The 21,872-nt window shown below is 53.1% G+C and overlaps 1 protein-coding gene across 1 annotated transcript in view; it reads left to right on the top strand.

Moving 5' to 3' along the window:
* Nucleotides 1–21,744, top strand: part of Galns (galactosamine (N-acetyl)-6-sulfatase) — a 32,363-nt gene extending 10,619 nt beyond the window's left edge. The window contains 10 exon segments of the mRNA XM_032887544.1: nt 642–785; nt 2,372–2,438; nt 2,545–2,672; nt 3,367–3,506; nt 5,748–5,851; nt 9,347–9,483; nt 10,178–10,280; nt 16,001–16,122; nt 19,831–19,948; nt 21,594–21,744. Of these exon segments, the coding sequence (XP_032743435.1) occupies nt 642–785; nt 2,372–2,438; nt 2,545–2,672; nt 3,367–3,506; nt 5,748–5,851; nt 9,347–9,483; nt 10,178–10,280; nt 16,001–16,122; nt 19,831–19,948; nt 21,594–21,680 (1,150 nt within the window). The 3' untranslated portion in view covers nt 21,681–21,744.
* Nucleotides 21,745–21,872: the final 128 nt, after the last annotated feature.

The raw sequence follows: 21,872 nt of genomic DNA, 5'->3' as shown, positions 1-21,872 counted from the left end.
CGCTCCCCTGAGCTGGTGGAATACTCTGACTTTTGTGTAAGAAATGGAGCCGCCACCTGCCTGGCTAGAAACCTAAGGACCTTAGAGTGTCCCTGGGGATAAAGGATAGAGTGTCCAGGAGGAAGCGACTAGATTCTGGAGATGGCTAACATAGACATTTGAGTCCAGCTGGTTTCAAGGCGTTTGGGAGATTTCTCCCCATGCAACCACCCTTCCGGTTCATCCTTCCAGAATCCTGAAGGGATCCCTAAACTCTCTTTTGGGTCTCATTGTGCCCAAATGCCCCAGATGCCACTGGTTGTGCTGAGACACCCTCAGCTGTGCCCAGAAGCCCTTAGCTTTGCCAGGACACTGTGCTCTGCTGGAATGCCCTGAGTCATGCTTGGACGCCCTTGCATGTGCCTGGAGCTCTAGGTGCTAGCATTATCTGTGGGGTGCAGATAGGTCCCTGTGCTCCCTCTTAAAGTGAGGTCTTAATCTTTTGTGTCTTGGAGTGTCCAGACCAGGGGGTGCTGGAATGCGGACATGCTGCTTATACAGTTGACAATTGTGATGGTGATGTGTTGTTGATGATCAAACCATTGTAATGTCCCCCAGTGAGGAGATCTCTGAAGTTATCTTGGGTTCCTTCCTGTTTCTAGGCATCTAGGTCATAGACCCCAGTTCCACCCCCTGAAGCATGGATTTGATGAGTGGTTTGGATCCCCCAACTGTCATTTTGGACCGTACGACAACAAGGTCAAGCCCAACATCCCTGTGTACAGGGACTGGGAAATGGTTGGCAGGTAACAGACAGAACCCCTTCCCTTACCCCCTGCTGTCCCATTCCTGTGGCCTTCGCTTTTGTCCTTTGCCTCTGGTACTTGCTGAAGAATAGGATTGACGTTCTTTTTTTTTTTTTTTTTCTTCCTAGGCAAGCGCTCTACCCCTGAGCCAAATCCCCAACCCCTAGGATTGACGTTCTTGAATGGTGTCTAGTATCCTACGTGGAGAGAGAGAGGGAGAGAGAGAGAGAAAGAGAGAGAGCGCGCGCTCTGTTTCCTTGGCCATTTTGCCTAGGACCTCATAAGACTCACCTGAGGCCACTTCTAACCTTTCTGTAGTCAGATTCCTTTCAGACATGTGACTCAAAGGACCTCCTGTGCCCAAGGTGTGATCATAGCTTTGTATTTGGGGGAGGGGATGTCTAGGACCTGTGCACTCTCAAGTAGCTGTCATCTTCATCAATAAGTTGGCCTATCAGCTGTACACAAGAAAGGAGATGTGAGAGCCACTCCAGGGACTGCCATTGTCACCACGAAAAGAGACCCTAGTCAGGAGGGGAGCTCCCCTGGGCCAGGCCTCAGAGGGTACCTCCAGCCTGTGACTCTGGGTTCCAGGACCCGACTCATCTTTCTTGAATTTTGATTGCTTGATTTTTCTTTTTCCTTCCTCCTAAGTTGAGTGGAAGCTCTTCTATCTGCAGACCTCAAGGCTAAGCCAAACATTGCCCTCTTAAAAAATGAGCGTTCTCGGTTGGGGATTTAGCTCAGTGGTAGAGCGCTTGCCTAGCAAGCACAAGGCCCTGGGTTCGGTCCTCAGCTCCGAAAGAAAAAAAAAAAAAAAATGAGCGTTCTCTCTTCAGGAGCTATTGAAGGGCCTTTGGGGTACCCAGGGACAGTTACCTCTCAGCAGGCTATAGGACATCTTCACCTCTCACAAAGCAGCCTCTGGCGCTGGGAGGATGGCTCGGTGGATAGAGTGCTGGCTTCACAAACACAGGGCTGGGCAAGTCTTTGTAATTGCAGTTCTGGGGAGGCTGAGATAGGAGGTTTCCCCGAGGCCCGTGAGTCCAATTGGTGAGCTCAAAGCCAGTGAGAGACTCCAGCCCAGGATGGAGGCACACCCTTTAGTCCTAGCAGTTAGAAGACAAAGGCAGGCAGATCTCTGTGAGCTTGAGGCCACTATGTTTACATAGTGAGCCCCAGGCTAGGCAGGGCGATGCAGTAAATCCCTGTCTCAAAAACATTAATAAGAGAAGGAGACCCAGCCCAAAGGATACTACCCTCTGTCCTCTACATACATGTGCGCCTACTGCATGCACACCTGAACTTACATGCATATATACACACATATGTACACACACACACACACACACACACACACACACACACACACACACTCAGCTACACCTCCTGACCTTCCCATCCCTGCGGCACACATACCCCCAGCTTGTCCTAACTCATCTGACACGCTGGAGCCATCATGGCCTTGTCACTTCAGACAGGATCATCATCACCTAGTTGCTCTGCGTGCTTCACCGACTTTTCAGTGAAATCGAGGAAGGGGCTGCTTTCTTGACTAAATTCTGATATTTGAGTTTTGCTTTCAGATTTTATGAAGAGTTCCCAATCAACCTAAAGACCGGGGAAGCTAACCTTACCCAACTCTACTTACAAGTAAGGCTGAGCAGACTGGGTGAGGCAAGGATTCGGGAGGAAGCTGGGGAGGCAGGGGGATGATGGATTGTCTAGCAGCAGAGGAGAATGGAGGCCTTTCCCACAGGAAGCTCTGGACTTCATCCGGACACAACATGCAAGGCAGAGCCCCTTCTTCCTCTACTGGGCCATCGACGCCACACACGCACCAGTGTATGCCTCAAAACAGTTCCTGGGTACCAGCCTTCGAGGGCGGTGAGTCGTAAGCCCCATGGCGGCCTTCAGTTATACTGAGGATCGCTGAGTGGCTGGTCTGGGCCACTGTGGAAAGTCCAAAGCAGCCTGGATGGTTCCCAATGGTGGAGACGCTTAGAATACATGAGGCCCTGGGTTCAATTCCTAGTACCATAAAAGAAAGATACAAAACATCAATGCCTCTGAAACCCCCTCCAGCCCGGGATCATCGATGAAAGGAAAGCAAGGTACTTATGCCCTCAGTGTTTGCAATGAAGCAATTGTACTGAGCTGGAACGTCCCTCTGAGGAGCAGCTAGACACCCCACTGGTCACCTCTGAAGTGACAACATTAGTGTTTGGGTCACACTAATTGTTGGGGTAGAAATCTCGGCTCGAGTCCAGAAAAACCACACCAGACCAACACGTTTCCACAGTGGAGAGGTTTAATGAGAGGATGAGACAAGCGAGAGGAACAAGAGAGAGAAGAGTAGAAGAGGAGAGGAGTAGAGGTTGGCCATGAGCACGAGGAGGGAAGCGGGGAGGGGAACGGGAAAGAAGGGACGAAGGGGAAGAGGGGAAGAGGAAGAGAGTGAGGAGGGGGTAAGCAGCCCCTTTTACAGTGTCAGGCACACCTGGCTGTGGGGGCGGAGCTTAGACAGAATGCTAACACTAATGCCCTTTGCTGTCTGATAGAGCGTCATCTTCCCCTGCAGGTATGGCGATGCTGTCCGGGAAATAGATGACAGTGTTGGAAAGATCCTGAGCCTTCTGCAGAACTTGGGCATCAGTAAGAACACATTTGTCTTCTTCACATCCGACAACGGTGCAGCGCTCATCTCTGCTCCCAAAGAAGGCAAGTTCTGCTTCCCATCCTCAGGCCCAGGTCACTGGCTAGAAAGCCACTCCCAGACCTCCCAGAATACGGTACCCACCCAGCAGCAGCATCTTGGCCCTGCTGACTCAAGCCTGGCCTGCATTTGCATGATTTTTGAATCCTTTGAGAAAGAACAGGCAAGCGTCAGGGGGAGGGAATGTCTCAGAAAAGTCCTTACCTGCAGGAAGCCAGTTTACCACAGCCTCAGGCTGCAGGAGACTTTGGCAGCCAGGGCTCTGGCAGAACACCTGCTGGTGCTGGGGAAGAGCGGTTTGGCTGCTACAGAGGTGGCAGGAATAACACCTTCAGCCTTGGGAGCCATCCAATGGACTGATCTGAGACACCTACCCATGATGCTTAGCAACCCATACAAGGCTACCAGTCAAGGCTGAGGGCCCAGTAATCTCCCCAGCCTGTACCCCCCTTAGGCAGCATTGGCCCTGATACTTCAGGTGGCACAGTCAGTCCTACAGTCAGTCCTACGGCCCAGTGCCCCGGGGCTTCCTGGTTTCAGGTGAACTAACCCAGTGCAGCCTTCATAAACCAAACAAAAGCGGTTTGGTAATAGAACAGAGCACCAGGTGGAGCCAGGCTGACCTGGAGTCTCTCAACACCCAGCTCAATGGGCAACCTTAGTTCTTCTTCAGCGAGTTTCTGCATACATCAGAGAAAAGAGCAGGACCCCATCCCCTCCCAGAAGATGCCCAGAGCTCAACTGTTACCCATTTGGCCAACTCTCAGGGTGGGAAGGAAGGTGCCTGGCATTTCTAACAATTACCTCAAGATCGTGGCACCTGCTCTCCTGTGTGGAAGGTCAGAGGCCATCCTGCATCTAAGGTAGAAAATGGTAGCCACAGAAATGATGGAAAAGGTCTCTGCAGTCTGTCAGCGCCGGGCTCCCACTTGCTATAAAAAAATGCAAGTATATCCTAAGATACCAGCGGACTCCGAAGATGGTCAGACAGGGCCAAGCAAAACTGGTTCTCCTCACCGACAACTGCCCAGCTTTGAGGAAACCTGAAATAGAATCCTATGCCAGGTCGGCTAGAACTGGTGTCCATCCCTACAGTGGCAATAATATGGAGCTGGGCACCCATTCAAATTTCAAGTATTCAGCTCCATTATTTCAGAGCGGAAAATACGACGGAGTATGCCCACTGCCTATCACTGACCTGGGTGATCCTAGTGTTACTAGAATCACGCCCGAACAGATTGACACAAAGTGAACCAGGAAAGTTTTTCCTTGAACAAAACTTGCTAGAGTTTGATTTTTAAAACACTTTAAAAAAAATTTAAAGCCCCATATGCCCATACCTAACCTAAGAAGTAGAAAAAGAATATGGCCGCCTTCAGGCCTGGTGCCCTCCCCCGACACACATCTCCTTACTGGTGCCCACACCTCTGTCTCATCCACACAGTCAGCCTGGCTCAGGTGAGCAGAGCCACTGGGCTTCTAATCTGACGGCTTTCCATGCTGTTGTCTGCTGCATACGGAGAGGAAACACGGTCCATGGAAGCCACAGAGCACAGTGACATTTCCATGGGATGAGAGTTCTGTTTGACTTTTCCTTTGTTTCTCCCTGCCCCTGTATTTGGGGGCCTGAGATGGACCTCAGCAGCTCACGCTATGACACCTATCCCTATGGAACAGGCCCACCCCACTCCAAGACCGTGGGATCCAGATCGAAGGGGGCTTCATCCCTGATAGCTTCCCACAAGCTTGTTTAGGGCCCAGTGGCTTCAAACTCCAGCTATGTGCCCTGCCCCTATAGACTGAGTAAAAACCACAGGGCATCTAGGGTAGACCACGTTTTAAGTAGGACCCTCCCCAGTACATGATGCCTGTGAATCTTAGCATCTAAGAACACTAACTGAAAGCTTCAGTCAGTGTCTGTGGCCTGTGACAGGTGACAGGAAGGGGCTTCTACGGCTGTTCCTTGTTTCTGAGCTGTGGCTCCTAGTGGGCTGGTGGCTTTAGTGAGGCAAGAGTAGTTTGCTCTCTTCAGAAAACCGCAGCCAGAGCTTAACTACCTGGGTCTTAGCCACCCAGGTTTCCCCACTTGTGTCTGCAGCCTGACCTCATCCTGCTGGTCCTTTATCTCTATGACCTCAGGACTCAGGGTAGGCCACTTGCCAGCCAGGGGCGCTGTGTGTCCCTGATTTCCCGGAGGATCTGGGCCCTGACATCTTAAGCTGATGGGTGGTGACTCTCATCCTCAGGTGGCAGCAACGGTCCCTTCCTGTGTGGGAAGCAGACCACGTTTGAAGGCGGGATGAGGGAGCCTGCAATCGCTTGGTGGCCAGGGCACATTGCCGCAGGCCAGGTGAGTCACACAGAAGTCACACAAGGTGCCACACTGAAGCTGTATCTGCTACAAGGTCTCAGGGACATTGGTGCCCGGGTGGTAAGGAGGCTTCTGTAGTCAGTTGGCTGCCCATGTTCTGTGGACTTACTACAAGGGGCAGGTGTGGCCCTACAGAGAACCCTGATGCCTTTGTGGCAAAGACCAGAAGTGGGGCCTCACGTGGATGCAGTGTGTATCCTTCTGAGACCTCAGTCTGGCCACCCTCATGCCAGACAGCACCCTCAACCCCAGGCCTTGGCCCCAGCCAGGCCACCGCTTGTCCAAGAATCCACTGTGATACTTGTAGTCAGAGCACTAAGTGCTCGAGGTTGAGAGGAGTTTTTATGTCACTGCTCCTCAGCTGGCCTCTTTCCCCTGTGACCTTGGAGACAGTCTGGGCTCCTCAGTTCACCCTGCAGTGGCGAATCCTCCCTCCATATACTTGGGGCTGGAGAGAATAGCTGACAGTCAGGAGCCGGGATCTGCTGGCCTCTTGACAAGTCATGGAGCTGGCTCCTCAGAGAGTCTGGGACAGATCTGTTCCTTAGCTCTTGGCCTCTGGAGTTAAGTACTGGGCTAGCCTTCGTCCACCTCCTTACCTCCACCCTCCGCTTCTCCATTAGTGTGTTGTGAATACTGGATTGCATGGGCAGTACAAGCCAGCCTCCTAGAGACCGGATGAAACACACCCTTAGTCCCTCCTACTCTCTTATGTCCCCTTTGCTGAGTGGGATCTTGTGGCCACAGAGTCCAGGGATGGTAATGCAGATGTCCCTGGCAGCTGCCGTTATGCCAGCCACAACAGTCCCCACCCAACAGTCCTTACCTAACTGCACATATTTGGAAAGGGAAACCCAAAGAGCTCACCTGTCCAGCCTGCCAGCCACTCGGGCAGAACTGGCAACAAGCATCCAGCCGTGGGACAGTCTCCATGTGTCCCCAGCAACAACTGGGACCTGCCCTCAGTGCCTAGCCTCTAAAACTAGACCCGACTGAGTCTCTGCCCCTCGTTACCCACCCTCTCCCTAAGACCTCTTGACACAGGACTTCCAGGTCACGCTGGTCGGCAGAGCCTTGCAGCTTGGTGGCTCTCCCAGTTGGTTGAACAGGCCTGCCTGCCTGTCATCTGGCCAGCCCCCTCTATAGAACAGAGTGCCCGAGCATTAAACACATCACACGTGGAAGAAGTGTGGCTAGTGAGATACTAGTGGACACTCAGATTAGCTATGACCATCTGACCCTTAGGAGAGGGACCTGGCCCACAGCTGCACCTGTTCTTCATGTCCTGGTGCTGTCTCTGCCAGCCCTCATGTAGCTGAGGAAGCTGAGGAAGCACTGGTTCAGTTGTCAATGGGTGAGAGATGGGAAATAGCCTCATGCCCATGAGGAACCACATCCAATCCTGGGTTGCGCCCCTGACATGGCACTGACAAGGCTCCCACAGACCCAGGGTCCCTAACCTGCTCTGCTATGTCCAGTGGGTTCACAGCATCTGCTTCCACAGCTCTTCCTCAGGAAGCACCAGCTAAGGAGAGAGGTCTGACACAAGTCAGCCTTGCCTTCTGAGGAAAGCGTAGCGTGCTCCAGAGCGATTGTTTTTCTTTTCATTACGCTCCCCACAAACTAGGATGGGATCACCTGGGGTCTGGGCTGCGCTCTGTGACACCCTGACATCCATCCACCTTCAAGCAGACACTTAGCCTCCCTGGTGCTGCACCTGGCGACCGAGGTGTAATTGCAGCCTTTGTTCCAGCTTTGTCTCAGAGGAGCTGAGAGCATCCTCCTGCTGTCTGGTACACAAGCAGCGCCTGTGCACTCAGACGCATGCACTGCCTGTCAGGACCCCGCCCCTTCCAATCACCTCAGGCATGCAACACGCTCCCTTCCCTCCCCTTCCCTCTTTTCTGGAGGGAAATACCTGGAAGGGGCCATGAGCCATCCAGAAAGCTCTCTGTTCCCTGCAAAGGCTTCGGAAGGCCTCTGTTGTTCCCCTGATGCCATAGGTGGGGAGACCCTGGTTAGAGCATGCATTTGCAAGAATGCCATATTGCCAGGCAGGCGCTATGGAAGAATGGCCATGTCTGACAGGGGCCTCGTTGCATGGTAAGAGGCACATCCGTTAGATTTCAGGGCACAGAGTAAGGAGAGGAGAGTCTGAGTGGCCTCGGCAGATGAGACTGTTTATTTCAGTCGGCGAGAAACCGACGCCCTGCCACGGGAAAGAGAGGCCTACAAGAGGTTAGGGGAAATGGCAGGATCTTTTATAGGGGAGGGTGCGTGGGGTTTGGGAGTGAGGAGACAGGTTCTACAGCAGAGAGTGCATGCAAGTCTCTCCCAGGGCTGTTTGTCCAGACACGGCCATTTTATCTTTAGAAACTGCCTCCTCCCCGAGCCCCATCAGAACACCAGGGCTATGGGACTGAGTTAGGCAAGGGCAGTAAGGGGTTTCAACATGGAGATAGCAGATTTCAGCCGGCCTTAGGGTCTGGTCAAGATCAAGGTTAATTCGACAGGGTATCCAGCTGGCACGGTCGAACGAGGGCCAAGCAAGGAGCAATAAAGAAAGTCTGTCCAAACCGGACTCCAGCTGAGGTCCTGACCGGCTGCTGTGGAATCATTGTCTTCCTAGAAAGCCACACCTGTATCTTCTCAGGGGCTGTGCTTACCCTGCACTGACCATCCCAAGCCACAGAGGTCAGGGAAAAGAGATGAGCACACTTCTGTCTCCAGCACAGCAGCACTTAGAGGGTACGGGGGAGTGGGCGAGCCAATGAGGGGAGGTACTGGGGTGGGCGAGCCAATGAGGGAACTCACTGTATAGAGGAGGCAGAGCCACAAAAGAACCCCGGCCACTCACTTATGTCAGGGCATGAGCAGAAAACAGCCAGGTACACTTTCCACGGGGCCAGTACATCCACGGATGAACAGTAGTGGCCTCAGCCTCTCTTGGAACTGCCTTCTGACTGGGTGAAGCAGAAGACTGGACCCTTTCTTTTGTGCCTTTCCACCTGGCTTCCTTGCTACTTCTGGGTCTTTCCCGACCTTTTCTCCTTTGATCCACAAAGCTCACAGTAGCTTTCAGGTGTCAAAATGAACATTGTCGACTCTCTTGGGACAGCTAAGCCTTGAGAAGTGGGACCCCTATGTGTGTCTCTGTGAGGAGGAGCAGGGGCTCTAGCATTCCGGGTCTAGCTATGACAGCTGATCCATATGTGGTAGGGGCAGTGGGACATGAGTGTGGCCTGCCTCTGGGGTCAGATGTTCAGTTTAAGTCCCATCTGCCACTTACCAGCCCCATGACTCCACTTAACCTGGCTATGCTCCCACCCATGGCGTGTGCCAGGTGTAAGTGTTGGGCGTTCGTGCACATTTGCACACCCAGAGGAGAACCGGGTGCTTACCACTCCAGGCTCCGGCCCACAAACACCATCGGGTCAGGATGGAGCGTCTGAAGGACTCCTGCATCCATTTCAGGTCAGCCACCAGCTGGGAAGCATCATGGACCTCTTCACCACCAGCCTGTCCCTTGCAGGCCTGAAGCCCCCCAGTGACAGGGTAATTGATGGCCTTGACCTCCTCCCCACCATGCTCCAGGGCCACATCATAGACAGGTTGGTACTAGACGACGTCTGTCCCACCTCTAGTCCTGCCTCCTTGCCCCGGCTCCTCATGACTTCCTGCATAGGCTAAACCTTCCTCATTGGCTGGCTATGACCATATGAGAGGAAACAGTGTAGATGCTGGGTTGGAGGGAGACAAGATGGAACTGGAACCTTAGTTACATCTTAGCTACACCTGAGATGTGCACCTGGGAAAGAGACCAGTCTGGCCCATTAGGGCCCCTAGAAGCCCTGAGTCTTAGGAAAGCATCTTAAGACTCCTGGGATGGGCGGTGTCCTTCCAACACCTGTTGGCTTTTTTCCCAGTCCCAGATCCATCTTACTTCCAAGAAGGGGATCTCAGTGTTAGCAGCTTTACTCCTTTGTCAGCCCCATTTCCTAGGGCCTGGCTTTGCCTCCACAAGGATGAGGGCCAGTCAGGGGATGACTCAGGTCAGTTCCTGTAGCCTTGTTGTCACACACACAGGGCCAGTAGGACCCAGGATCTCATGCGTGCTGGGAAATCATCCTCCTGTGCTGTGCACCCCAATTCCCTCCTGCCTTTTGTTCTCTGTGGCCTTAGCACATCTTTAAAGTATTAGCTGATACCTACCTGGACACATGGGCAGCTCGCTGCTCCCAGCCAGGAGCTCCACATGTAAACACACAGACTTGATCTCCACTCTTTCTCTCTTCAACACAACAGGCCCATATTTTATTACCGTGGCAACACACTGATGGCAGTCACTCTTGGCCAGTACAAAGCGCACCTCTGGACTTGGACCAACTCCTGGGAGGAGTTCAGACAGGTACAGGCCCCTGAATACAGCTTCTTTGGGAGGGGGCACCACTGGGAGGCCACTGGAGAACTGGGTTGAATCTCTCAGCTACCAACAAGGGAGGCACCATTTTCCTCACAGCCTCCCTCCTCGTGTGTCCCTATGGGTCCTGCCCAGGCTTAGTTTTCACGTCCAGATGTCTAGATGTAGATGGATATTGGGCACATGGCTCTGGAAAATTCTAGGGGTGTGTGAGTGGTACCCTGCTAGGAGCAAATATTCTCTCCCAGGATGCACTGCCCTCATAGGTGGTCTTCAGAGAGCGCAAGGAGGGTTCAGGCAGAGGGCCTCTCTACCCACCATGCTCCTAAGGTTCCACTTAGCACTCTTCTCTTGCCCCCTCCAGGCTGGCAGCATCAGGGGTGGCCTGCCCAGGTCCAGATGCTGCCGGCCACAACTGAGACATCAGTGTCTACATCCTGGTGCTTGCTCAAGGCCAGAAGGTGAACGGTCACACCACACATAGCCTAGGCCTCTGCTGGTCCCCCAGCCCACGTGGGGCTGCCCTGGGCCTGTGTCCTGCAGTCCTGCAGGCTGTCATTCCTACCTCCTCCATCCCCTCAGGCTCAGTAAGGTCCTTAAGCACCACACGAAAACCTTCTAATGTGCCTTAATAGGGAAGACAATCACTTAATGAAAGGCCTAAATGCTAGAACATTCTGAACAAGCAAACGTCTCAGCTCAGGAGGCTCCAGCTAGGCAGGGCTTCGGGCTGGGCAGAAAGCCAGGCTGGACTGGGTGTGTGTGGGCAGGTGAACGGCGCATACCGAGGTGGACGTGTGGCTATGACCCAGAGGCACTGACTCCCCGGTGCCTTGTTTGGAAATTTGGGGAAGCCTAGGACAGTGTCCATAACCCCTGCTTTGCCCATCTTTCCGACTCGTGCTGCCTGAGAGCCACCCTAGACATTCGTCTGCCATGCCTCAGAGATGGTGTCCTGATTCGGGTTTCTACTGCTCTGATGAAACACCACGACCAGAAACCAAACTGGGCAGGAGAGGGTGTAGTTGGCGCTCGTACTTCATCATTGTACGCTATGGAAGGAAGCAAGGACAGGAATCAAGATAGGAACCTAGAGGCAGGAGCTGATGCGGAGGCCATGGTGGGGTGCTGCTTACTGGCTTGCTACCCATGGCTTGCTCAGCCTGCTTTCTTATAGAACCCAGCACCACCAGCCCAGAGATAGCACCACCCACCATAGGCTGAGCCCTCCATCACTGATCACTAATTAAGAAAATGCCCCAAGGGTTGGGGGATTTGGCTCAGTGGTAGAGCGCTTGCCTTAGCAACCGCAAGGCCCCTGTTCAGTCCCCAGCTCGAAAAAAAAAAAGAAAAAAAAAAAAAAAAAAAAAAAGAAAAGAAAATGCCCCAAAGGCTTGCCCACAGCCTGATCTTATGGAAGCATTTTCTCAACTGAGGTTCCCTTCTCCCGGATGACTTTAGCTTGTGTCTAGTTGATATAAAACTGTCCAGTACAGGCAGCCAGTATCCTAAAGACACCTGTCTTCTGGGTGTTCATGAATGCTTCTGGTCCCTGTGACCCAGAAGTGCTTTTGATATAGTGATAGTGAGTAGAACCTTAGGGTTGTCAGGGGTTTTCTCTGGGGCATCCATTGTTGGCTCCTCAAGAGTTCGGGTAGTTTAAAAGTCAGAAGGAAGGAGTTCCCTGTCGTGCCTGTGTGGCTCCCTCTCTGGACCACCACAAGGCCACATGGGTGCTCTGCCCCCGCCCTGTGGTCTCCTCAAGGCAGGGTCCAGAAAAACCCATCTCTGCTTCTGCCAGACCAGCACCCATCCTGTCAGCGCCAGTGAGTGTCTGGAAGGTTCTCCAGGCAGAACTCATATCCGCACGGCCTGTTGGGTACCAATTGGTCCTGATGTAGTCCTGTTTGCACAAGGGATTAGAAGGTGTCATGAGGAACCCGCAGTGACACCAACAGTGCCATACTCTGCTCCAGCAGGTGGCATGGGATCCACAAGGGTTTCCACAGCTTCTAGCTTCTCAGAACATGAAGTCTGTGAATATTAATGTCTGGAACATGTGTAGCTCTTGCTATTAGCAGAATCTCTCCATTGTGGGACGATGATTCCAAAGAGCCGAGGTCTTAGGTCCTCATCCCTCATGGACCAGAGTTAGATGGCTGAAAGTCAATCTCTTGCTGGAGCCCGGTCTAAAGAGAATCATCCTGGAGCCTAAGCCATGGCTACTCCAGCCAAGTCAGGAGACCCGTGTCCATCACCCCCTCCCTCCTAATCTTAAACTGAGGTCTATACGGTGGGTTACCTGCTAAAGTCACAGCCAGGCCCAGAAGAGCCAGCATCAACCTTGGGCTTCCCTAGGCCCTAGCATGCATCCCCTCCCCCATGGCCCTGGGTTGCCCACATGGGCCCCAGTTTCTTAGCTTTATGTCCCCTGCATGGTTTTGCAGGTCAGCCTGTGGAGGCCTCGTACTTCACAAGTCCCTCCACACCCTTTTTACGAGGGCGTAGTATTTTTATTTCAATTGCCAGGGTTTCCACAGGCTGTTTTGTAGGCAAGGCAGAGTCCCACAAAAGATGACAAATTCATCCAAGCTGCTTGTGGGCACAGATCACACAATTCAAGGCCTAGAGGCCATAGGCCTGCTCACTGTCCCCTCCTAATGGCAAACACACTGGGAGAAGGTTAATCCAGAGCTTCTGTGACTACCATGCTAGCTAGGGTCACTCTGTACCTTAGACACACTCTTGCTCTAAAGGCCAGGCCTTAGGGAGGGTGTCATAGCCTGCTTGCCTTGTTCCCGGTCACTTGAATATCTTGCTCCACTTCCTTCTTGGGTCTGGGGACTGGTGGAACCCAGTATTCCTTGGTGTGACTACTCCATATGGACCGATGGGCAGGTAGTGCAGTGTGGCCTATAGACCCCCACCCTTAACATCCCTCGTGTATGAGAAAAGAAAGAAAAAAGTAAAAGGAAGGGACATGAGTATTCTCAAGTAGAGTGGAGGAGAGAGTTTATCATAAGCAAGAGGGAGAACACAGCCAGAGGCAGGGACCTCTCTCTGTGAGAGCCAGAGTGGACCTGACCCTGAGCCTTGTGAGGAGATCTGAGGCTGCTACCTCAGCTGTTTGTCTGGTTTGAAACTTTACACCTCCCTCCAAACCCAGTGCTAGAGGTCAGGCAGGCCTGGTGGGAGAGGAGAAAACACACAGATGGACAAGGGTACCAGACCCGTTAGTGTCAGGGTCCTGTAGAAGGCGTCGGAGGGCAGACACTAGGTGCCTGTCCGCCCAATAAGATGGCTGTAGGGACAGAGGACACTTGGTGTTCCAGTGAGGTCACTAGGCCTAGGGCTTTTCCTCCCACTCACCGCCAGGTCTAGCAGCAGCTCCTCGTGGACACCGATTCACCATGCCCTCTCCTGTCCTTCTCTGCCTTGAGTCTGACTAGCCTGGTAGTCTGGTCTCCACTTCCACACCCAATCCTTCTCTGGGTGTCCACCTTGAGCACGGTCCTTTCGTATACAGAGCACTTCCTCTTCTAGCCCCGCCCTATATTACCAAGTGCCTAGGGTCCCATGCGCTGTGAACTAGCTGACCACCGCCCTCACCACATGCCTGTCAAGCCTGCCTATGTCACAAGTAGGGAGGCTGTTCTTCCACTCATTTGTAATCAGTGGTGGTGTTGATGGAGGGCAAACCGATGTGCCAGCCAGAACCACGTCCAGGGTTCCGTACCACACTGCCCATGTTGAAGGAGGCCTCCGCAGCATCCACGGTGTGAGGAGAGCCCATCCGGTTAAGGAGTTAGAAAACACTGAGGCCGAGGTCACCTGAACTATAGAGTTGTCATTAGCCGAACTTTTTCTTGTACACTGCAGCTGTCCTCGGGTCCCGTGGTCTGATTCAGCTCTGAGGCCCAGTTAAACGGTGGTTTTTTTGTTTTTTTTAAAGACAAAAGGCTACAGTCTGCTCTGGCTGATGTGCACTTCAGAAGGTGTGAGAAAACACCCAGGTCTTTGGCCTTCACTCCTGGATTCCTGGTGTTGTCTTAACAGCCTCAGGTTCTAGCTTCAGACCTAAGATGGAGGCCTCAGCTGCTACCCCTGAGCTCTCATCTCCCAGGAGAGTGAGACGACCTGAGGGTCATGTCCCTCAATCAGCATGTGATTTCTAGCAGCCTGCCTGACCCCATTCCGCCGTGGATCCATAGTCAGGCCAGAGTCCAGCTCTGTGGGGAAGATAAGACATGACTTTCCTGCAGTGCCCTGAGGGCGAGGCACTCAGACAACAGCAGTTGTAAGAGAAACCCTAGACCAATTAGCGGGATCTTAATTAAATAGCTTATTTGATTTGCATCCAAATTATAATTTACGAGTTCCATCCAGACTTCCCCATTAACTGTTTGGTATTTTTATGCTAACTGTGGCGGTTCCCTGCTGTGTGCTGCCTGTTTGTCCCCTGACAGGACCTCCAGGAGACCTAGATTCTGGAACCCTGACTGTAGCATAACCTGTCCTTCCAGTCCCCAGCTTGGCTCTGCTGCTCAGTGCAGATGGGACTCTGTAGTCTATGACCTCCCTGCTTTACAGACTGTAAACTGCTACACTGGCCAGTTGTCCATCACAGGGGTGCTATACTGGTGTCACAGACATTCGCTTAGTGAACTGCACTGCACATCAAATGTAAACAAACCCTACAGTGAGGGGTCTCATTGACCAGCTGGCTGACACTAGGGCACCTGAGTCACAGCTCCTGTCTGGGACGGTTGGAGGCGGGACTAGGGGCGTTCTCCATCCCTACACCTGTCCACCCCAAGGAATAAGCAGAGAGATCTGCTAGGGGAGGTCAAGGGCAAAGGACAAGCTTGTACACAGGAACAACCGTAATGGAATCAGGCTGCTCCCAGGAGAGGTAGCCGCAGCCCAAGCTCTCCGAGAAGAAGCTTCAGGGACTGGCCCCGTGTGGCCTGAGTGTGTGTCGGCCTTCACCCTGTACTCTGAATGCAGTGGTCATGATTACACAGCCTGTGCCCTTCTCTGGAGCCCGTTCACGACTGTTTTGTCCCTTGCTCTTAGCTCCCATGTTTAGCTCTGGGTCTGTGCTCTCTCAGCTTTCAAGCAAAAGGCTCGTCTCTCTGTCTGGTCTCGTGACTCATCGCCTTCTGAGAGGCCCACTTTTCTCCCTGGCCACACACTGAGAGGGCTTTAAGGTGCTCTCGGAGCTCTCCTCTGCACATCATTGGTCAAACTCAAAGCCTTAGACAGGAGACTGTTTCATCTGTTTTGAGGCAGGGTCTCTCATGTAGCCCAGGCGGACTCCAAGCTCATGACATCCCTACTTCTATCTCCTCCCAAGTGCTGAGATTACAGCCTGCTGTTGAGACTACTATAAAGGAAACTTAGGGGGTTGGGGATTTAGCTCAGTGGTAGAGCCCTTGCCTAGCAAGCACAAGGCCCTGGGTTCAGTCCCCAGCTCGAAAAAAAAAAAAGAAATAAAAAAAAAAAGGAAACTTAGGGAGACACCCAGAGGGAGCTCACTCTGAATCCTCCCCCTCAGCCCAGAGGTAGCCATACTCTGCCTGACTCATGCCCACTCCCCAGTGAACAGTGCAGTATGGGCGTGTGTGAGAGAAGCTGAACTATGGGTGTCTCTGCAGCATGGGCTTCTGGCTCCAGGACGCTCACTGACTCTGTGCCTCTCATTACAGGGCATTGACTTCTGCCCCGGGCAGAATGTTTCAGGAGTCACAACCCACACCCAGGAAGAGCACACGGAGCTACCCCTGATCTTCCACCTGGGACGTGACCCAGGGGAGAGATTCCCACTCAGGTGAGGCAGGGGCAGGGTCTCCAGAAGAGACACTGGCCAGACAGGCCAAAGGTGAGAACCACACCTGGGAGCTCTGTCTTCCATGGAGTTACTCCTCTGCTCTCACAGGGCATGTATGCCTTTGTGAGGTAACGAAAGACACGGTCGTGGAGCCCAACCAAGGCTGACGCAGAGCCTACCGGCTCCCAGAAACCCACATCTTCACCTTAGATGATGGCTGCCTTGCTCTCTTCCTGCTCTCTCTTCCTGGGTGCCTCTCATCCCTCCCCCTTCTGGGTCCAGTTCTCTGACAACCCCAGCAATGGATTCTATACTCTAAGCTACCTTCAGGGATGGCTGAGGGCAAGAGCTAGGGAGCCAGGCACAGGATCCATCCATCCACACCAACCAGCCCTGAGACCGACAGGAGGGAAAGACTGAGGGTGGGGATACTCAAGGACTTGACCCCAGATTCTGGAGTAAAGTGCTTCAGACAAAGTCACTATACCTGGCTAACCACTACGACCAGTGTCGGTGAGTTAAATGGCTGCTGCAGGGTTCAAGAGCACCCCTCCTAGCTTCCCCTAGCGAGACTCAAAGGTCCCTGTACCCACGACCAGTGACTGGCATCATGTCCACCAAAGTCCAGCTCCTAACAGTCCTCAGCTGACTGGAGTCTAATTCATTCTCACCCTCCCCAGGAGACTGACACGGCTCCCCTAGCAGGATGGCAAGTGCCTTGGGTCCTGGAATACAAGTCCTATGCCCCATAGCCTTTCTGCCAGGTTGGAAAACACAGCCTTCTCCTGCTCAGTGACAGGCCATGACTTGCTAACGGGAGACAGAGAGGGCTTTGAGACAACAGGAAGGTCCCCAAGGCTGCTCCTAAATCTTGCATGGGTACCTGTGTATCTCCAGCACTTCAGAAGACTCGCTTTTGGAAATGTGGTCTTACAGGTACCGTTAAGATCAAGATGACAGTGAGGTCATCGGGATAGGGGTGGGACATTATTCTGAGAGAAGAAGGGACACAGACACCAAGGGGGAGAGACACCTTAGGACAAGGCAGAGATAAGCCAAGAGGCTGGGCCAGGCAGGAAGGTGCCTCTCTAGAGGAACTGTGGAACTAAAGTACATTAACCTTCTAGCCACCAGGCTGTGGCTGCGTAGAGCTTCCTTTCCCTTCCCTTGGGCAGAGACTGGTATTTTCTCAAGGCCCACTAGAACGTAAATGTTGCCACCAACCAAAGGAGCTCTGGTGGCATGGGGTGGTAGTCTGCAGGGTTGATAGGCAGGGCTGTCCTTTGAGATAATGTGTGTGTGATTTGCCACCACTGGCCTCATACCCAAAGACCATAGTGGCTCTCAGTGATGCCAGCTTCATTGACGACATCCAGCTGGTACTCAGCAGTTTGGGTCATCCTAGATGCCTCTGCCCCGGGCCTGTCATTTCCTAGAGGTAGTCAGACTCTGTAGGCTGTGAGTTCCACTCCCGGCCCTAAAGCCACTTCCTCCCTCGCCTGAGAGCATGCCTCTCCCAAGACAGGGCATAAGGAAAGACAGAGGTGAATTTCTGGAGAGAACATCCCCATGAAGACACTATGTAAAACTGTACCTGCCTCTTGCTTCCCTGCACTGAGTCTCTCAAATACTGAGGTGATAGTCACAGACTGGGAGCCTTGGGACACAGTCCGTAGGATGACAGATGTATTTGACCACAGAACCTACAGGGAGTGTGGAATGCCCAAGACTTGTCTTGAAGGTAACAGTAGACCATAAACATAGCAGCACACATGGAGAAGGGCCCGCACAGACAAGCATAGGGAGGCACCACATAGGGCTGAGGGGTGGGGTGAGCAGAGAGGCTAGCCTCTGAAGATCCAACCAGACCAACAAGGAATCATCATGTGCTCCCGTCCTATGTGTGTCTCAAAGCCACTCCATCTGTGCCTGTTGAAATCTTCGGGGGCTAGACTAGGACATAGCTGGTTCTCAGGGACCTAAGTCCCCTTCCTAGGAGGCTGCGGTGCTAGAAGTGGACCCGGAACTATCGGGGAGCAGCCAACCCCAGCATAAGGGCAGAGTGGCCTAAGCACCGAAGGCCTTCAGGCCCCTTGGCGTTACAATCATGGTGGGGAACTTACAGGATAACGGGCATATGGCCGACTTCTAATGAGTCCTCCTGAGACATGAAGAAATCTAAGGAATCGAATGCGGAATTCTCTCCCCGCAAGGCCTGTCAGAGCCCGAGTTGCAGATGCCTGAGATCTGCCTGCAGCCTGAGCTCGGCATGCACACAGCCCAGGCTCTAGCCTCTCTACTCCATTGTGTGCATCAGTGGTGTGCATCGCGCTGAGCCATCGTCACAGAGAGTGGGCTGAGTGCTTGACACTCAGCTAAAGGCTCCCTAACAGTCTAGCCGATGGCTATGACACAGGTGTTCAGGTGGACATCAGCACGGTCAGGGAGGTACACAGGTTGGGACAAGACAGGACACAGACTGGGTATGTAGCTCAGTGTAGAGTGTTTGCTGAGTGCCTCCATCCCTAACACCTCTAGAAAAAAAAAATTTAATCGGTCTTCTCTGGGAGGGAAATTTAACATTACATTTATTTTTATTTTTATTTTTCGAGAAAGGGTCTCAGTATGTAGCCCTGGCCTGAAGCTCACTATGTAGACAAGGTTAGCCTCAAACTCACAGAAATTGACCTGCCTCTGTCTCTTGAGTGCTGGCTTTAAAGGTGTGGGCCGCCATCTTCCCCTTAGCAATAAACACCTCCTAGGGTGGGGACCTTGGCTCCTCCAGTCCTCCCCACGCTTTCTAGGTACAGACTTGTTCCCATGGGATGTACTAGCCTACAGGTTTTCATTTATAGTTCCCCAAGGACATATAGTGCAGGCAACAGTGACGCGATTTAAAATGACAGAAAGATTTGATTGGCATAGATGTCCTTTCGACTTCATGGTGGTGCCACGGTTGGCGACAGTACAGAGGTGAACATGTGCCAACTGCGTCCGTTAATGTGTCTTCTGATCCCGGCACTCAGGAGGCAGAGGCAGACGGATCTCTGTGAGTTCGAGGCCAGCCTGGTCTACACAGTGAGTTCCAAGACAGCCAGGGCTACAGAGAGAAACCGTCTCAAAAGAACAAAAACACATCTTCTTAGTGAAAAATTAATCAAAATACCACCCGTGTCTGTGCTGGAGCCCCATGGGCATTATCCTCTGCCTGTTCCCGCCTCTGAACATAAGACAGTGCTTGCTAAGGAGAAACCAAGTGTCATAGGCAGAGATGTTTCCAATTAGTACCTGCTGCTGTGGTAGTTCCCACAGAGACCCCAGTCATCGTCATCGGGACCCTGATTCTCCAAGCCACACTCCCCAGGTTCCCTTCACACACAGGTCACATTGGCAGTACCAGGAGGCCTTTCGGCCACAGCTCAGCTTCCCGGGTCCCCATGCCCCCCACCCCACCCCCGACCGAGTCTGACAACAGGAGAGCCATCCACAGTGCAGACAGCTAGCTGTCCGGGAAGGCTCAAGGTGGGAGCCCATAGCCCACTCCGGCTTCAGACTGCTCTTCCCACCTCTGGCAGGCCTCAAGGGCTCAGGCTTCCCAGGTTAGACCGCTTCATGTCCTAGAATGTCTGTGAGCCTCCCGAGCTGCCTGCCAGGAGCTGATTGGCCCTAGGCACGACAGCCTTGTAACCAAAGCCGCCTTCTCTGCAGCTTCACCAGCGATGAGTACCAGGATGCCCTCAGCAGGACCACCCAGGTCGTCCAGCAACACCAAAAGTCTTTGGTCCCTGGACAGCCCCAGCTCAATGTGTGTAACCAGGCTGTCATGGTGAGTGACGTGTGTGTGCTGGGGCTTGCCTGTGCTTGGCTACTACTGCCCATGCTAGGCGTCTGTCTCATCCAGTTTTGAGGACACCTTGGCTCCCCATACACAGGCAGTGTGGGAGGGAAAATGTACAACATCCTCCGAACACTGAGGATTGTTGGAGGGTAAGTAGCCTTGGTCAGGACTGAGGTGGGCATAGCACCCACCTCAGAGGGTCCCAGTGAGGAATAGCTTCACTGCATTCTGACTGCTGCCTGTATTGCTCGTTAATTGCTAAACCTTCCCTCGGGGAGATGTAAACATCTACCTCTCCTCCTGAGGTCCCAGTAACCAACAGAGGTACAATTTACCAGTGTTCACTCTGGGGAACCAAAGAATTTATAGACTTTCTTATGCCATAGTGAGTGAAGAGGTACAGGCCAGAGCATGGCACTTAAAGCACCCATGCTGGAACCAGGGTCTGTAGCCAGTCGATTCCCTCCCCTTTTCCTTCCCCACCTGCGTACTCTCGCCCCTCTCCAAGGCTGCCTGGAATTAGGGACTGGGAGGAATGGCCGCACAATCTGACTAGAGTTCCATGGTCCTCCTTGAGAAGAGTCAATAGTCAACAATCCAAGCTGTGACGACGGCAGCAGTTTGGCTCAGGGGACAGTCCCACACTGTATGCTGAGCTGTAACCAGCAGTGGTAGATCAGGGGCTCCTTCTTAGATTGCTGGGTTTCTGGGGCCTCAGGAGCCTGAGCGTCCCCACTGTGGGGCATTGCTGTTCCCATTCAGACTGCAGCCCACGTAGCACAGGCTTAGTCCATTGAGTGGCTAGCAAGCTTTGATCAGGCTCACTTTCTCTGCCAGTTAAACAATTAAAAGGCAGGAAAAACCTGGAGTACAAGGGGCAGAGGCAGCAGCGGAGAAATCGCAAGGACCACACAGAATCGGCAGCTGAGGAAAGGCACTTCTTGGGGGCGAGGAGACACATGTGCAGCAGACACACAGAAGAAAGATTTTAAAGTCTCGGGAACATTTTTCTTCAATAATTTAGGGTTGGTCAGTTTGAAGGAAGCTAGGACGGTTGATTGACCCGGAACTGTGCCTGTCATGTCCTGAGCGGGGCTTGAACTCGCTGAGCCCATCCACCAGCAGGGGTCTGCTGCTAGGAGGCCAAAACCTTCATCTAAAGCTAGCATGCTTCTGTCTCAAGTCAGGAGGATGAAAAAGAAGTCAGGCCGGCCACTTGGAAATTCAGCTCCTTTGTGGCCTAGACATGGCCCGTCTTCCCGACTACCAGGGAATCTGTCTAACTCCTAGACTGTGGTGTGGCGGCCTCTTTTCCCGGCCTCCCCCACTTGGAAGCTGGCTGAGATGCAGGCTGTTCGGGGACGTTCTGCCCCAAGGCTCGGCTTACTGTGCTCGGCTTCCTAGGTTGCAGCCCCACCCACCCCCTTTCCTGCAGAGCCAGCGCTGGTGTTTAAAGTTGGCCCTGGGGCTCCTCATTCCTAGGATCCCGGAAGGCAGGGAGATAGGATTATCTCTGAGCTGCAGCCAAGTGGGCGGGTAAGGCGGGAGGTCCACGTCGTCATGTTAACTATGCCCAGACCAGAAAAGTCTGAATAAATTACTGTAGTTCACTCTCTTAAACTTCATTTTCCAGAATTGGGCGCCCCCAGGCTGTGAAAAACTAGGGAAGTGTCTGACACCTCCTGAGTCTGTCCCCGAGAAGTGTTTCTGGGCCCATTAGCCAAGACCGAGATCGCTAGACAGCCAGCCCGCCCCACAGGAGCCCGGAAGGCCTCCTCCTGGGGACTGGAAGCCACCAGCTGCCCTCTGCCCTCCCATCACTGGATGGGCAGCCCTTGCAACCAGTAACAAGGCTCCAAGACTGCCCATCCTGGAGCCCCGACCCTGGAGTCCGTTCTCTGGCACTGTGGCC

The sequence above is a fragment of the Rattus rattus genome, chromosome 17 (assembly GCF_011064425.1).
Source record: "Rattus rattus isolate New Zealand chromosome 17, Rrattus_CSIRO_v1, whole genome shotgun sequence".
NCBI classification, from domain to species: Eukaryota; Metazoa; Chordata; class Mammalia; order Rodentia; family Muridae; genus Rattus; species Rattus rattus.
Note: the sequence above shows the minus strand (reverse complement) of the source record. Positions and strands in the feature narration are given on the sequence as shown.